Below are 13,568 nucleotides of genomic sequence, written 5' to 3'. Positions count from 1 at the left end.
TCGTCTTTCCATAAATAATTAAGCTATTATTTCCCTTTAACACTCATTGCGTACCTTTTAAGAACCCTTAAAACGAATAGCAACGTTATTTCAAACAGTTTGCATCTCTTCTGCGTAACGCGGATCAAATAAATAAATCCAGATTCGCGGTACAAACTTTTAAAGTCGTGTCTACTACTACCGAAAATTGTACCACTGAAGGGGAGGTGAAGTCTCACAGACTAAAGCCCTCGATCCGAGACGGATCGAGGGCTTTATCACAGACCGCTCCTAAAGAATGCAATGAAAGTTAAACCAAATGCACGTGCCAAAAGATACTGATAAGCAATTAGGTGTTCAAGGTCACAAAACAAAAAGCTATTGGGCAAAACCATTCAATCGGACTAAAAATGAAGTAGGGGTGGTGGGATAAACTTTTGAGCGGTTTGTGAGACCTCACCTCCCTGTTGCGGGTTAAGTACACGCAATGCATCAATTCATATACCTCCGAACAAGGGACACATTTTAAGGGACAAAAAGCCCTGTCCCCTTAGAGTACCTTATTAGGAGTTTCTACTGTAATGTTTCATAGCACATAAATTTTAAGAAGAGAAATCAAAACATGACACATCTTCTCACTGATTTATTACAAACTTTCATAAATACAAATTTATGCCCTTGGTAACATCAAATAATTACTGTGACGGTCACGTAACTGGTCAATATCCAGGGTGTTTGTTTCGCGAAGGATTTCCTTTTACATAAATATAATTTCCTGCCTCACTGCTAATCTGCATTCTGCTTTCACATATCTATAATACTATTTTCTCTTTTGAACATGCTATAATTGTTTTCAACAAAGGAAATTGAGAATTGTGTATCAAACTCTTCATCATAGAGATGTATTTTTTCATTCATGAAAATATTATAAAAAATGTATAAACCCAAAATATAAATTCTTATTTTTTATGTCAACAGAATGTTTTTAAACAGTGTTTTCACTCCAATTAATAGTTAAATTCAGAAAAATTACACAATAAATGTAAATTTATTGTAAGTGTTTTGATATGCTGTCTTTGAGCAAAAAGAAAAATCTTTTACTGTTATTATTTGAGGATCTCATATAAATATATATAGATAATATATTAATCTTGTTGATTGACCTCAATTTGCTCCTTTCTGTGAATATAATAGATGATGTTTCTGAACTTATCCGCATAAATGTTCTTGAAATAAGGAAATAGATAAACTATATATTGTACTTTTAAAAAGAACTTGTTTTATAATAGTATTCATTAAATTTAAGTAGTCCGAGTAAATGCAATTGAAGTATCGATGTTTACAATTAAAATTTTTACAGAGCATTTGTAGTATTTTTTATATGTTTTTTGGACAAAATAATTGATATTTTTACGTTAATTAATATACATTTATTACATAAAAATTTAGTTGTATCTTTTCCAGAATTGCCAATGGATATTTTGATGGAATTATTTGCATACTGTGATTACTTTTGACACACGAAATACATTATTAAATTTTCGGTATTTTTTACAAATTTTCCATTAAAGTTCGTGAAAACATTAAAATAATAATGTTTTGGAGCATTTTTGCAATGATATCAGAGATAATGTTTTTCTTTAGATTGGAAACAGCTCCGAGGACATGAAAATTCATGTTTTATGTATACATTACCAGAACTCTACAAAATCTGACATTATATATTATGCTTATTTAATAACGAATCCTATTTGATTTCATTTATTTATTTATTTTCTATATTATTTTATTTTATCTATTAATTTAATTTTTATATTATTGTATTATTTTTTCATTTTATTTATTTATCTGTTCATTCTTTAATGTAGTTTATTTATTTATTTATTTATTTTTGACGCCAACAATGAAAATAAAAGCGTACAAAGGAAGCAAATAATGTATTTTTGATCAAGGAATGAGAAACTCGAATAAATTGCAGCATCACAGTAGTGAATGCAATTAAGAATATATATAATGAAATTCTTATAAAAATGCAAAATGTCCAATTTTCTGTCTTTAAAAACAATTTTATGTGAAAAAATAAATCTACTTCGAGAAAAAAGATCTTCTTACTAAATATAAAAGTTAAAATTGGCTAATGTAAGCAATCAACATGTTTTAATCCAACAATATAATAAAATTTCCAGTAATTCTATAATTTAAAAATGAAAAATAGCTCAATACAGATATTACAACAAATTTACCCTACACATATCTTTTACACGAATCCACTTCTGTTTGGTTTTTGTAGCTCTTTTACAACCGTTTTACTAACAATAGTTCTAAATGGGAAGGAAGCAGTGCATTAAAATGTCAAGTTTTGCAAATTATAAATATTTTACTAAATCTTTTTTTAACAAATCACATGTTATTCTATAAATGTTTAACCAATAAATATTACATTTTTTTTCGTCCTTAAAAAAAGTCAAGGTTCTTATTCACTAGATTTGACGCAATCCATTTTTAATTTGGTTGCTTGCTGTTCTTTAATCACATGGACATGCGACCGTGTTGGCGGCTATAGAAATACGTGGTACTGATTTGTCTTTTCCATACCCGGTGTCATAATAGTCTTCAGAGGTCACATTTGCATGAATAATATCATAATAGATTCATTGGAAATCTTTGCCGGCGAAATCATTCGCCTCAATTTGTTTTTTCTTCTTTTTGGAATTATATACAATCCCGAGGGAAACCGAAACACAAAGAAGAGGATGTTACATCCAGGACGTTATTAGCTCTTGCCGGATGTTACACATCACATCACACGAAGCACATCACGAATTCGCAACGTAATTCCGTTTAGGTTTTGTTTCACAAACGAACAAAATGGCAACAGCGAAACACTAGAACATGGTAGTTTCATTCCGATTCGGGAAGTGAGTTGAGTTTAGATGTAGACCTGTTCCGCGGCAGGGTTTTGGTACCCTTGTCGGTGCGAGCTGGTTCTGACGCTGCTGCTGCTGTCGTGATTACCCGTGGTTTGTGGGTGCACTCTTATTCGGCTGTTTGTGGTTGACGCAGCGGTGGAAATCATCTGGCTGCGATCTGGTTCAAGGACGCTTGAATCTATGCTTCCAAAACTTAAGCCATCCCTGTTATCATTCCTATCTGCCTGCACATAAAGAACATGTTAGTGGACACGTTAAAATCTTTAGAAAATAAACATTAATATTTCAAAGCATTATGCGAATTGTAACGTTTGATCTGACTAACTAAAAAATATTTTAACAAAGTTGCTTTTAAGTAATAGATTCATGATGAAATTGTGTTGATTTATGCAATTAGGACAATTCCATCCATGCGTTTCCATTCATTACTGATTTTCTTATCACTTTACAATCTGCATCAATATTAAACACATTGATTTGAATAAAAGACGGAGACAAAAATGCTGTAAAAAGTAAGTATGCAACCCTAATTCTTTGCGAAGCATAATCTTTGCAACAGGAAACCAAAGTTAGCGGAGCTTTTTTTTTTAAATTACATTAAATTTTATAAGCATTTTTTTTTTTTTTGCAAATATTTAAATTCTGATTGCCCAATAATATAACAATACTAGAATTTATATAAAATATCTGCATTCGATAATATATAAAACAAGATTGAACTGAGAGAATGCATTTGTCCCATAACGGTCCTAGACAATTATTTAACGGTCCTTAATTTACAAAACATCGCATACACGTGTTTTGCAATTGCGTCAATTCCCTTTTCTAAATGCAGTATATTAATGAAAAGATATCCGAAAAAAGGTTTTTTCAAATGTCTGACCATATGTGGTCTGCACGGGCTGCAAATCGTTTAAGTAAATACATTTTTATGTAGAGAAGAAAATAGAAATATTTCAGTTATGAAACAGGATTTGAATTATGATAATAGAAACGGATATTGCAAGGTTTTTGGTGGCTGTGCTGCTACAGATAGCATGTGGATTTTTTAAAGCATAATAATTATAAGCAGTATTATAGTTTTAGAAAACAAACGAATATCAAAATAAAACAAAAAAGTGAAGAATACTATTTAATCTATGCATAAATCTAACTGCGCGGGGAAGTATTGTTTTCAAAGTACTATACGCTATTCACAAGGTCTTTTTTTATCCCAATTCGTATTTGAAGTTCCTATTCTTTATTCATATAAGTTTTCTAATGCCTCCAAATAACTTATTGTTATTATCATCGCAGTTTGTTTACTGCAAAAGAGCTACGAAATGCAAGCAGCTGCATTTTCATATTCACATTGAAGAAATTGGAATACCAAGACAAAAACTATATTCTAAAGGTATTCGAAAAAACACATTGTTTCGAAAAGTTACAAATTGTTAAAATAATCCATAAGCCTTGTCCTTTACTACAGCATTTTAGGATAGCTTTTCTTTAACTAAACTTTAGCTTTACTAAAACTAAGAGCTTAAATCATTTTTCTCTTATCCTCTCCAAAGCTGAAGACAAAGGTGGGAGTAACTAAGCTAAAGCAAAGCTTAAATACAAAAAACACCTCCCACCTGTCTTTTGATTCCCTCCTATTTTCAAAGCTCGACGTCGAGAATACTCGTCCTGACGTTACCGGATGCGCGAGGATCCGGATTTGACCGGACACCATTCGCACCTGCGACGAATTTTACTCCGCCCTATAAAGCACAAGCAAACAAAAGTAAGCATTGCGGCCTAACTGGGAAATCTTATTGAGGTAACAATATTAATTTCTCAATAAATTGCGAAGCGTACATTGAATTATCTTTCACTTCTCAATTTAATGTTGAAAACAAGCTTTACCCTTTTTTTACATCGAAATTACAGTTAGAAGAAATGTTATAAAATGTGCATATTAAATATTTTCCATATCCTAAAACATTAACACTTCACACAGAAGCATAAGCTTGCAAAGATGCGTGACAGGGTTTGCATATTATCTGGTACTAGTTCAAAGTGCACAAAATATAGCTGAATGAATACGTAGTAATTTTTAAACGAACTAATTATAACTTTTGTTTTTAAAGTGCAGTTAATTGTTTTTAGATGTCATTTTCATATCAGCATTAGATATTAGCATGTAAATGTGTCATTAGAAATATTCATGAAAGTTTTAGAAGTGCATTTTTTCATATTTCAATCCTTTGAAAGAAAACTTTTTTAGTGTTAAGTAAAACTCACAAGTCTAGATAAGTGCTACAATTAAATGTGTTCCCTTATTTTTACTGAAGGTAATAAAAATTTTGTTAATTTTCTAATTTCTTTTAAGTGGATTGCCGAATTCCAGAGCAATGGTATATACTTTTTACAGTTTCTATCATCAACTTAGTACTGCAAGTAGATTGATACACATTTGGAGAAAGTAGAATGCTTCGTTTTGTAGGGGAAAAAATAAAAAAACAAGGCATAAATACTTCAAATTGGAAAAAAATATAAAAATGGTAGCATACTGACACTACTAATGGTAGTAACTGTAAATTTGGACTAAAGCGGAAGAGCGTTTAATCAAGATATGAAATTTATCCTATAAATGAATAAGCCAATTTCAACAGCCAATGTAAAACAATGTATGATAACTTCAAATGTTTTTTTTTAATTTTTATAAATATTTAGGTAATAAATAAAGGGAAAATTTGGACTTCGTAAAAACAAGATACAAGTAATCATGCATGCACAGTATAATGGAATGTTTAAAACAAAGAAACGTATCGAAGTAATCAACTGCTACACCTATTAAACTTAGGTTAGGGCAAGGTTTACCAGGCAGCTTACATAATGGTGTGATTAAGCTCTATGCAGCCTTTAAAATGCTCGCCAAGTTTGCTTTGCACCTACTTGAATGAATAAACCTAATGTCATTTTGTTTAAACTACATGAATGAATTTCGGTCGAACTCAAAGAATTAATATTTTGAATCAGGACTCTGGGGAGCTAAATATTTCAATTTTCAAATATTAGGAATTTACACTAATACCGCGATGTCGTAAATAGTAATGAATTATTTAAATCAGCTAAATATTAATAAAGCACATAATTATGAATATACGTTAATAATGTGATTGAAATTACAACCCTTTACAATTTTATAAAGCTGACAATAAACAGTGTACCTTTTTACCATCCTTATAGAAAGGATCTTCTCCTATTGTTGCTATTTTTGCCTTTGTTGTATTCGTAGAATATGGAATTGTTTTTGCTGACGTGAGGTCTGTTCTGTCATTTTCTGGACATCCATTTTCTACAATGCTACAAAAGTAAATACTTTTTTGTATAAGTAATTCTAAAAGCTGAAAATTACACAAAATTAATTAATTAAAGGTATTATTTAAAATGTATATTCAGCATTTTATAAAGCAAGTATACGATGCCATGCACATTTATAGGTACACTTGATATTTTTAAGCTTTACATAAGCATTTGCAATTCATAAACTATGAGGTCTGAAAATACGACATGCAGTTAACAACCAACAGCTGGAAATACAAAACTGCAAAATATTAATTTTATGTTTCGAGCTCTTTATTTTAAGTGAAATGTCTGGAAAAGAAAATTGGATTGACTGCATTTCTATTTAGCGCTATCAATTGTTTAATAGTATGATCATTTATTTGGTTGAGGCAGAAATAGAGTGCTGTGTCTTACGTGATGAAGTTATTATTTTTGAAGTTATTGCTTGCACACAAAATATATAACACATGAACTAAAATATGTGGCATTTGTTTACAATAATAATTTGCTTAAAAATACTTAATTTGTTTTCCAGCAGTTGTAGAAACAAAGATTTTTTTCTGGGCGGGGGGGGGGGGGGGCGTTGAAACGTATCTAATACAAAGTACAATATTTTGTCTTTTTTTACGGTATATAAAATTAAAACATTTAAAAATAATAAATCTACTATTTTCCCTCTCTTTCACGAAGTCCAAAAAAAAAAAAAAAAACTGATGGGTTTAAAATCGCGCCTGATGCTTTTAATACAAAAAAAAAAAGGAATTGCTTAAGCAAAGTTACATTGTATGAGTAATACACAACATTTTTAAATAGTTTTTAACATTCATCAAATCGCCATTTACTACAGCAAATGCTAATCCAGCAAATTATTTAACTGCAATTTCACTTCGGAAAAGGGAAATTACAGCGCTATTTCCGGAATTTGACGATATTACAATTTGACACTTCAAAATATCCATTTATAAACCTGCCATTAAATAAAATACTAATTACCCGATTTTAAAATTTGTTCCTTTTCCATTTTTTGTCCCATCATGATTTTTTAAATTCATATATGCCACATGCAAACAAAACTCGTAAAATATTGAAGCAAGGTATGATCGAATAAATAATACAAAATTCTTTCAAATGGCTAATAATGTCTGGTCGTGTTTGTATTAAAATAACATTAAATAATAGTTCTTAGAAAATGTAATAATCGGCAATGTTTACTTTATGAAAGCTCTTCTTTTACAGCCTGCAGGATTATTATTTTGTCTACGTTTAAACTACTTAAGACTATGTTTTTTATATTAAAATTGGAAAAGAAAGTAATGTTAAAATCCTACAAACAACACAGACAGAATGCGTAATGATCGAATTTGACGTGCAATGTGATAATATCTTCGTATAAGATAAAAATTCTGGCGTGCAAAATAACAGTGATAATAATTTCGAAAAAATACAGAATTTCGTCCCTTATAATTTTCTATCTTTGGTTCCATTGGAATTCCCCTAAAAATTGTCAAAAAGTATCTCCAATTGGCATCTTATTTTTTGCTCGCGATTTCCAATCAACTTGGAGACATATGATTAAGTTTTCGACAAAGGCAAAAACACTGGAGAGCAAAAGCTTTCGGGTCCTTTCTTCTGAGGCCAACAAATGTCTACTGAGTACAGCGGAGTACGTGCAGGTAAAATCCGAGGGTCGAAGTCAACGTCCTGGAGTCGGTCGCTAGCAGTTACCTCTGATGCAGGGTACAGAGTACTAGGGACTTCTTCTCCTCTTCAGTACTATGCATAACAGTGGAGGTATAAAGTACCGTGCCACTTGCCATGATTTGTCGTAAGATTTGAACCAGATAAACCAGTTCAATTAGTAAGCTCAGGATCTCTGTGGTGCCACGTTGAAATGGACATTTACGTCGGTTTTCCTAACATCGCGTCAAGACCCCTTTTGGGGCCTCGGAATGCAAATAAAATGGGATGTACACAACTATACTCTATTATGTCTCGGAAAACTAAAATAGCAATCTAGTTATTTTGCTCATGTTTGTTTTACTATATATTTTTATTATGGATAATAGCTGAACGGTCCATGGTCAATAACACTTAGAAGGTGGCCAATTACTGTGCATTTGATATTTGTTTCTCATGTTGACTGTATTATGAATGCATGTACGGAAAACAAAGGTCAATATGAGTACATAAATGCGATAATACTGTCAACAGAATTAATCGGAATTTTTATGAAACTAATTATTTTTATTTTTTTTAAATCTCAACCATAAAGTTATGAGGTCACTTAAATAGCCGATAACTATACGGTTTCCACTATTTAGAATTTTTAGATATATGCGCTTAACCGAGCAATGCATCAAAAGAAAGTGAAGAAAAAACTAAGGATAGTAACTTTTTTTTTCACCGGAAAATAATTAAACTCTATCCTCCTTCACTGAAACCATAAAAAAACTTTCAGTTTTAATATAAATGTGATGCGTGCTTGTATTATATAAGTAACTTAAATTTGCGTTGTATAAAAGTCTAAGGAGAAACTTACCTTTCTGATGCAGGTTTGAAACCATTTGCATCTGGGGAAAAAAAAACTGTTAGTATACATAATAAAAAAAAAAAAAAAAAGTAGATGAATATATTTCTAAACACCTGTGGAGAAGTGTATATAAAATGCTTTGACTAAGATTAATTGAGAAAAATTAATTTATCATTGTGTTTCACGACGAAAGAAATCTTGTTTTGGCATAATGACTTCAGTTGAAAACGGAATGCCTTTTATCTTTATTTAATGTTTGACTAGCAAAACAGTTACTTTTATTGCATCTAATTTTGCCTTATCAAAACAAAGCGCGAATTTCATTGTTGGTGACGTCAGAGCGTTACTCGAATATTGGCTATTATACATATGACGACTTTATACTTTGTTTTTGAAGTAGTAGTGAAAATATGGAGTTTTAGTTTTATAAAAGAAATTCTAAATGAATTTATAACTCAATTTTACGATTTCCCTTTACTAACTCACAGTCATAAAAAAAAAAGACATTTTCAAACATTTCGAATAAAATATAAAATGACAAAATCAATGCTCTTCGTTTTAAATTAGAATTTTAACTTCATAAAGGAAAATTTGCTGTAAAAAATAGGGTTAAAATAATTAAATAAATAAAATTAAACCGAAAATGCCAGTTTTGATTTAAAAAATGTAAAATTTGACAAAACTACCAAACACACAAAAACGGCAAAATAAATTCCAGCTCTGCCACGGGATAGTATTTTATGCAAATTTCATGCATTTTAGGATAACCAGGCCAAAGGAAAAAATGAAATCTCTACGTTGGCTAAAGTAAACTAAAAACTTATACCTCTTGAATAAAAATTATAGATATGATTTAAGACTGTCATTCAATTTTTTTATCAGGAGGAAATGATGTTTGTGCTTTTTTTTTGCTTAATTCCTAAAGGAAAGTTAGCATAAAGTAAACATAGACATTTTCCCTTCTAATACAAAAAAAAAAAAAATAAATAAATAAATAAATAAATAAATAAATTAATAAATAAATAAATAAATAAAAACCTGGCATTAAGGTATTCAGCCTGAAAAGGAAAATATGGGACACGGGTAACGTTTCTTACAAAATGCTACATTTAATTCAAAAATCTTTTATTTTATTTTTTTACTTTACGCTAGGAAATTATATTTGTTTCCGAAGAAAATAGAAAACAATAATAGTAACAAGAATAATGACATCATTGACATCGACGTTAATGAAAAACAATCTATAAAATTTGTGTTGGCGAACTAGCAATATGATTGATATTTAATGGAAATAAAACTATAAGTTTTGTAAATTTGGACGGCAGTTATTAGTCATAATATTTAGACGGCATTTTTATCGCTACTCTAGAATTTATACAATCAGCTGCTTAAATTTAATTCTGTGATAAATAAGTTGACTACATAAAGGACGCGTTATTAAGGCAATGAGCATGTATTTTTTTTCGACGTCCTTTTTTGTTCATCGCAGCGTGCTTTAACTGGTGAACAAAGTCTTGGAGGGGGGGGGGGGGCGCTGACCTTAAAAAATGCTTCCTAGCTTAGTTCTCTAGTACTTGCCAGAGGTTCAGGAAATCGTTCTGCACGAAAACTTATTTTCCACTTTGTAACAGAGGATGTGGTTTCGGAATCACTCAAATGACGATACGCTTTGCAAATTTTGCATTGTGCTCGCGGAAAATGTTACGGAAACGTGCCAAATGCTATCATAGCGAGTGTAACATAGCGGGTTGAAAAATGGCACTAGTTCTTCAAGGAGGGCTGGAAAGACGTCGCCGATGAGCTCCATTCAGGCCAGGACTGACGACAACGTGCAGCGCATGCGTGGTATTTTAAAATTCGACCGGTGTATAAGCGTTAGACAAACCCCTCGTATGAACATTTTAACATTTGTTGTATATAGGATATTAACCGAAGATATGCAAATGCAGTCTGTGCAAAGCTGAAGTGAAATGTGTTAACGGAAAAACCAAAACTATGATTCATAGCAAGGCCACTGTCATTCCCAAGCCCATCAAACGTCCCCAACTGATTTTTTTATATTTTTTTGTGCGTCCCGGTTTGAAAAAAAGATAATAAAGGAAATCACAGGAGTCTGTAGAAAACATTTAAACCCGTGTTACAAAGTGAAAATAAGGTTTAGTGCGTTATCGTTTCTGAAGCTCTGGCTGGTAGTTCTGAGCTGAGTTCAGTTGCCATTGTAAGGGCAGGTCCCCCACTATTTTTTCTCACCAGTCGGAACCAGCTGCGATTAACAAAACATCAGAAACAAAAGGGGGTTATTAATTTCATATTACACCCTGTTTACGTTAACCATTGTATACATTGCATTACATCACCATTGTGTGGTGCTATTTTTCTAGTAATTCGACCCTCGGCCAAGCAACCAAACCACTCGTCGAAGACTTCATCAAGTGAAGATGATCATATTCAACATTCGATTAAATCCCCCGTCAAAAACCCGAACCGTCGACTAAAGTCTTTATTGGTTTCAGATCACTTCGTCCGACAGTTTGACTGTATAACCGAGTGTCTATGTTTGGTTAATGATTTTAATCAGTAGTTCAGATATCTAACCGACAGTTAAATTGTCTGGTGAATACAAGAGTAATATGCGGAGAAAGTTCCCACAATTTTGTTTAAAACGTTTTTTTCGCGTTAAAATCGTTTGTTGGCGATTTTTTTGGCACATATTCTTTATTGGCATTAAAAGTATTTGAGGTTTAATCATTCGTTCTTTGTTAGTTCATTGAGTTAGTAAGCTATGAATCGTGAAAATGTGCGTGTTACTGTCGTTGAATTACACAAGGAGGGAATGAAAAAAGGGAATGAAAACAGCCGATATTATTAGAACGACTGTATTCAAGAGTAAAACAGTATATGACGCTGTGTGAAACGCTACAAGGAGACGGGACTGCCGACCGTCCACGGAGTGGTCGTCCAACTACTGCAAAATGCCTGGAATGAGATAACGGTGGATGCGTGCGCGAGCATCGTCGGCAATTTCAGACTGCGGCTCCGTAAATGTATTGAAGCCCAAGCAGGCAATTTTGAACAATTGTTATATTTTTTTTTTGTTTAATGTTATTATTATTGTTTCAATCAAGAGCTTTTATTGCTTTAACTTGTTGATTTGTTGAATTATGTGTTAGTTAGAGCCTATTGAAACTACTAATAAAATTGTGGGAACTTTCTCCGCACCTTGTACTGCCGTGGTAAGCACGAAAATCGTACCTTCTGTCGTCCCAAGTAATTCTTTGTCACATATTTTACCTAAATACAATGTTTTATGGTCATTTGTGATGGGAAATAATTTTAAAAAAAAATGAAAACGTTGCATCTCTATCAAATACATGGAAGCGCACAACTTTAAACTGTAATTTCTCATTTTCAACTTAGATGCAGATACGACTTTTGTGTTTTTAGAATAGAGGCGAATTCTTTGTTCATGAGAAAAAGAGTAAAAGGTTTGTGTAGTATGAAAAAAAGAAAAAAAATCATTTATTTTGGAAGCAGCTATAATTTTAGAATACATTTTTACAGAAAAGAAAGTAAGAATTTATTATTTTGATTAAAATATTTTACTCTAAGTTTATTTTATATAATAAGTCCGATCCAATATTGTTATGTTTTTTTTAAATATATTTTTTTTATTGAAATATTTTAAAGTATAAAAAAATCACATATAAATAAATAACTTACGATTAAAACAGCATTTTTCTTTTTTGAATAAGCATATCATCAAGGCAATAAGACACAGCAAAACTAAAACAATAATCACTGCACCTCCGATTAACATGGTAAGAACAAACGGTTCTGTAAGAAAAAAAAATACATTGCAGTTTTGAAAATCACTCTTGCTTGTAAGTATATAATTTTGACACAAAATTGTACAGTAATTTGGAAAGGGATGAGTAAGAGAGTACGAAGTATTTCAAGGCATAACTTCGTTTTCATATATTTTTCAGCATTTGCAAGTACAGGGTGCCCGAAAAGTTCTTGACACATTTAAAAGTTACTTTTAAATCGTTTTCGTTGACTTTGGAAAACGCAAAAAATAATGATAATTACTAAGCGAAGAATTACAAGCATAGCTGCAACCTGCATAGCTACATAGCTACATGCATACTGACACTCTGGTTGCGAAAAGCCTTTTTTCTTCTCCTTTTTTCCATTTTTTATTTTTATTTATTTATTTTTCGATGTCAAAAACTGTTGAACCTGTGAAGTATTATGGTGAAAATCGCAAATTCATACGACAGTTTGTTGGTTTTCTATGATTTTTTTAAATGTGTCAAGGACGTTTCGGACACCCTGTATATTACAATAATATTTTGAAAAAAAACATAGTTTTCAATTCATTTTTCGAAAATATTCCACCCATTCCGCATGCTCAAGAATAACTTAATGACATATAATTTTTTTTATACCTCTAATTACGCGTAACATTTTTATACGCTCCCTAAAAGCGAAATAGCAACATTAAGAAAGAAATGCGTAACTTCATGAAAATTTAGAGTGCAATTGTGGTGTTATAAATATACAAATGAGTAAAAAACAGACAGAAATGATAAAATGTTAACCAATTTATTCAGTATATAATGCGTTCTACTCGGGACTTTGTACATGCCTCAATCTGATGACGCATGCTCTCAGTGAGTGTATTGGGGAATGTGTGTCACAGGAATTACGGTATTTTGTGCTTCGCACTGTAAGTCACGTGGTATAACAATAGGCACTGCAAACGTTTTTTTTTTTTTTCGGTATAACTTACGGTTTTTTTTTTGTTTTTTTTTTTT

At 31.5% G+C, this 13,568-nt stretch overlaps 1 protein-coding gene across 1 annotated transcript in view; it reads right to left on the bottom strand.

Moving 5' to 3' along the window:
- Nucleotides 1-613: 613 nt before the first annotated feature.
- Nucleotides 614-13,568, bottom strand: part of LOC129225751 (synaptogenesis protein syg-1-like) — a 240,936-nt gene continuing 227,981 nt past the window's right edge. The window contains exons 9-12 of the mRNA XM_054860249.1: nt 12,472-12,585; nt 8,761-8,791; nt 6,104-6,239; nt 614-3,133 (exon numbers count right to left, since the gene is read on the bottom strand). Coding sequence (XP_054716224.1) covers nt 2,909-3,133; nt 6,104-6,239; nt 8,761-8,791; nt 12,472-12,585 — 506 coding nt within the window. The 3' untranslated portion in view covers nt 614-2,908. The remainder of the gene's footprint in view (nt 3,134-6,103; nt 6,240-8,760; nt 8,792-12,471; nt 12,586-13,568) is intronic.

The sequence above is a fragment of the Uloborus diversus genome, chromosome 7, assembly GCF_026930045.1.
Source record: "Uloborus diversus isolate 005 chromosome 7, Udiv.v.3.1, whole genome shotgun sequence".
Lineage (NCBI taxonomy): Eukaryota > Metazoa > Arthropoda > Arachnida > Araneae > Uloboridae > Uloborus > Uloborus diversus.
Note: the sequence above shows the minus strand (reverse complement) of the source record. Positions and strands in the feature narration are given on the sequence as shown.